Source organism: Charadrius vociferus, unplaced genomic scaffold, assembly GCF_000708025.1.
Source record: "Charadrius vociferus isolate BGI_N301 unplaced genomic scaffold, ASM70802v2 scaffold45, whole genome shotgun sequence".
In the NCBI taxonomy this organism is placed as follows: domain Eukaryota; kingdom Metazoa; phylum Chordata; class Aves; order Charadriiformes; family Charadriidae; genus Charadrius; species Charadrius vociferus.
The window spans coordinates 2,347,358-2,351,813 of record NW_009648712.1 but is presented as its reverse complement, the minus strand read 5'-3'; the positions used below and the strand labels follow the sequence as shown (position 1 = coordinate 2,351,813).

The window sequence follows — 4,456 nt, the reverse complement described above, 5'->3', positions numbered from 1 at the left end:
CCGCAGGCTCCCCATTGGCCGGCGTGGCGGGGCCTCACCCGCCTTTCCGGTGACGTCAGCCGTTGGGCGGCCGGTGGGATCGCCCAGTGGGGGCCGGAGCTTCTTTGGGGGAAGCGGGGAATCGGTCGCTTGCCCGCTCGCACCCCGGGGGCTAATGGCTATCGCGGGGGCGATGGCGGGGAACCGTGCTGACGGCAAACCCAGTATGATGACGTCGGATATGTGACGTTTGCTTTTATCTAAGGAAGTACCCGAGAGAAGGGTAAAAAAAAAAACAACCAAAAACCCACCCCATAAGCGAACGAATGGATGTGATCCCGATCCCATAGCTCACTGTAAAGACAAAAGTTAAATACTTCATATGTGATCTTATCCCTGAATGAGAGTTTTTTTCACGCAGTGTGTGAGAGCCAATCAACACACTGAGTCGTGATACTTGGTTTTCTTGCAATTCTGCAGAATTGGGTGACCAGCGTTTAACACCAGCCAGCACGCCTCACGGCTCAAACTGCCCAATATTTAGAACGACAAAACACAGCTGATTGGTCAATAATGATTCGTTTGGTGCTCCTATACATACTATACATACGCATCTCAGCTCACGTTTAAAACATATAGGGAGGTTACCTGATTAGCATGTTCATTATGCACAAAGAGGGGTGTGTTTTAGCATTATAATTCCCCAAAGTTAGTTTGGGAGACACTCTTGGCTCAAATTTGGTCCAGAAGTTATGTTTTTTACTATCTTACATCTAAGTCAGCAACTACAAAAGAACACATAAGACACATTGTTTTGTTTCACATCCTGTTCAGTGTTAGGTGCACCCCTTGATGCCCCAACCATGTCCCAAACAAAACTTCTTGATAAACTTATAACTTTCTTCTTTAGACATCAATCTGACACCTGTTACACCTCAATTTTGTATGTAATGTTTATCCATAAAATAGTAATGTGATTAAAATGCTGTATTTCCAGGACAGGGGCAACTGGATGGTGTTTTGCTACAATACAGTCGCTGTCTGACATCTGCTCGAGCAAGTTTCCCAGCAGAAAGGAAGCCTAGAAACCTCCTCAGGCCTGGCTCACCACCAGCAGATGGAGGCTGTCCACAAACACAGACAGATGTGCCGTCACAGCTGCTGTTGATAACCAGAAAACCGGCCTCGCGAAGCTGAAGCTGGCAGGCTCCGGGTGCGGGAGGAGTGGGAAGGGGTCGTACCGCCCCTGCATCATCCCCTGGTCTGCTCGGGTTAAGGTCCCTCTTTCTGTCCTGGTTTGAGCGACACAGGACTAATTTCTCTTTCAGTAATCTCACTTTTCAGTAAAGTCTCTTCTAATGCTTGGGAAAACTGCACTATTAGAAGACTCTAGTGTCTGAATTTGTGAAAATATTTACTTTGTACCCAGCTATGGTGTGGGGGTTTCAAGGCCTCAGTGGTTTCGAGCTCACCAGGTGCAGGGATGAGGACAAGCGAGACCCAGACACCACCCAAGCTGGCCAACAGGATTATTTCATACCATGAATGTCACATTCAATATACATTAGAAAGTTTGCGGAGAAGTTCTCTCTCCCTTGATGGCTGGCATCCTGAGAACTTCTTGCCCCGGTGCTGGACCCCTGCGCCCTTCCCTTCCTCCTGAAGCCATAGCGCTGGCAGTGTCCTGTGGGAGACCTCGGCTGGTCCGAGGGATCAAAATACAAGTTTAACACTGACCCTGAACAGATACCCGTGTACCCTTGAGGAGACAGAAGAATCCTGAGAAGATCCGAGCAAACAAGATAAGGGGTGGCAAACATCCTGGCTTTTCCCAGAGCATGAACAGCGCGTGATCAACAATTGTATTGGCTGAATGGTGTGTGATGTGAGAGTGGATTGGGCAAAAGTAGAATGTTAGAATATATGCACAGATAAGCAACCAGCTAAGAGGATATAAAAGAGCACTGCTTGTAAAATAAAGGGACGATTGCTGTAACTGGATATTGAGTGTCGTGTCCGTCTCTACAACAGTGTCCCACATTTGCTGTCCACTGCTGGGAGTGCACAGCTTCCTACTGATATGATTGTCTGAGTATAGTCCTTGTATATTTTATATTGGTATCAGGATCAATATTAGTTCTTTAGTATTATTAATGTTAATTACTTAGTCTTATTTTATAAAATCTGTTTATATTTCAATTCTCGGTTTTTCTTGTTTTTCCATTTCCCCTTCCTGGGGAAGAAGAATAGAATAGAATAGAATAGAATAGAATAGAATAGAATAGAATAGAATAGAATAGAATAGAAGAACAATAGAATAATTGTCTAAACAACAATAAATTGTTGTGGATTCCTCAGACCGTAACAGTTACACATCTAGCAAAGCCCACGGTGCCAGGGCAGGCCCAGCAAAAGCCGCTCTCGTCGATTCTCAGGCATGCAAGAATCAGCTTTGTCAGCCAAAGTTCATCTAATTTGTCCTTAACAACCTGCAATGACGTAAGCCATTACAATCTCCCAAGACAATCTGTTCCAGCGTTCATTACTGCAGAAAGTCCCCAAGTAAAGGGCAGATGGTTTGGAAGAGGGTGGGGACCCAGGTCGTAAGGCACAGCCCGTGCTGTTGCACCACGTAGCACAGGCACGACACAGGCGAGTGCCATGGAGGCACGAGGGCGGCCGAGCGTGGTTCTTATCCTCTCTGTCTTTAGCCCTGGTGGAAAGAGATTATTTCTTTCCCTTTGCAGCCACCTTTTGGGGCATGAAGATTGCTGCCATGCCCCCTTCAATCTCCTTTGGCTAAATTTATCAGTTCTATAAATGAGCAGAATGTCAAAGCAATGTCCTGCTGCCCCAAGAAAATCATTACTCCAGCACAACTGTACAAGCACTGATTAAGAAAACTGGTTTGGGTATTTTTTGATTCAAAAAGACATTAACAATGACTTAATATTCCTATGTCTTTTTATTCAGTTTTTAATTTTCAGAAATAAGTCCTTTATATTAGTCTCTTAAATATTACCTGATTAGGCCTTGACCCCATGAGTTCTTATATGAATGGATCAAGCTTTGAACTGAATTATATTAAGAAGAAATGTTCTGTAAAATGCCATGCAAACCAAATAATTTGCCACACATTCACATCTCCTAATAAAAAGTTAAAAATATAAAGCAGAAACTTCCCTTCGTATTACTCAAAATAATTCAAAAGCTGTACAGCAATTACTTAATATGTAATTCAATTTAGTTGTGATAAATAACATTGGCAGAAATTTATATCTTCATTCTTAATCCCTCATTGTAAATGACTTAGGAGAATTCAAATCTGCTTCTGCATTTTCCTGTAGGAAGACATATCATCTTTGGCTGAGACTCCCACTTTTAATAAGAAGTAATACAGGAAACACAGAGATCACAGTAGCATTTTGCATGAAAATGATATTCCACTAAAATAAAAAGTCAAAGGTTTTTTTATCACATCCTTACATTGGTCTTTGTAGATACCTGTAAACTCTTCTTATGCTTTTTTTAAGCTTTACAGGCTGAATTTGTGGTGCAAAGTAAAGTATACTTTTGCCTGCAAAGGACACGTTTGACACGCATACAGATTTTCAGAGCTCTTTAACACATGGCCTGTGAAGTGGCAATGCTGTATCACCTGCCCTGCCACCTCTATCGCATCCATTATGGTGGCACGTCAGTGATCTCTGTAGGCCTGGATGGACCAAACCTTCCAGTGCTGGAAATCCGATGACTGTTTTGTGCCATCTTCTTACAAACCAGATAGGATTGTGTCTGGTGGACCTAAATGCTTGAATTTGTCTTGGTGCCATGGAGACCATTCAGCTGTTGCACTCTGTCTGCTGGCTTTGTCTTTTGAGGCTAAATGTAGCAGGTCAGACAAGCTCATTTTGTGGGCTGGATTTGGCCTCTGGTCTACCAGTTAGGGCCCCCCTCACGCCTCAGTTAAGGCCACGCTACGTTCCTTACGTATGGTGCTTTGCTCTATCCTCTAAAAACAGGGTGTATGTGTACAGAGAGGGCCCTATACTTTGTATCACCTGAGCAAAGTCAAGGTGAGAACTGCAGAGATAGGGCCTTGCTAATACCAGATCTGGGAAGAACGAGGCCATCATAAAGGAACACCCAGTAATCGTGACTAGGTAGGGCACGTCTTTCGCTGCTTCCCTACCTCCCTGGGATATTTATAGGTTACATGTCATGGATGAATCATAGAATCACAGAATCATAGAATGGTTTGGGTTGGAAGGGACCTTTAAAGGTCACCTAGTCCAACCCCCGTGCAATGAGAAGGGACATCTTCAACTAGATCAGGTTGCTCAGAGCCACATCCAGCCTGACCTTGAATGTTTCCAAGGATGGGGCATCTACCACCTCTCTGGGCAACCTGTGCCAGTGTTTTCACCACCCTCATCATAAAAAATTTCTTCCTTATATCTAGTCTAAATCTTTTTTT

At 43.9% G+C, this 4,456-nt stretch overlaps 1 protein-coding gene across 1 annotated transcript in view; it reads left to right on the top strand.

The window, feature by feature from the left end:
• The first annotated feature begins 172 nt into the window (after window positions 1-172).
• Window positions 173-4,456, top strand: part of TMEM241 (transmembrane protein 241) — a 39,901-nt gene continuing 35,617 nt past the window's right edge. Inside the window, exon 1 of the mRNA XM_009886654.1 lies at window positions 173-222. Within this exon, the coding sequence (XP_009884956.1) occupies window positions 173-222 (50 nt within the window). The remainder of the gene's footprint in view (window positions 223-4,456) is intronic.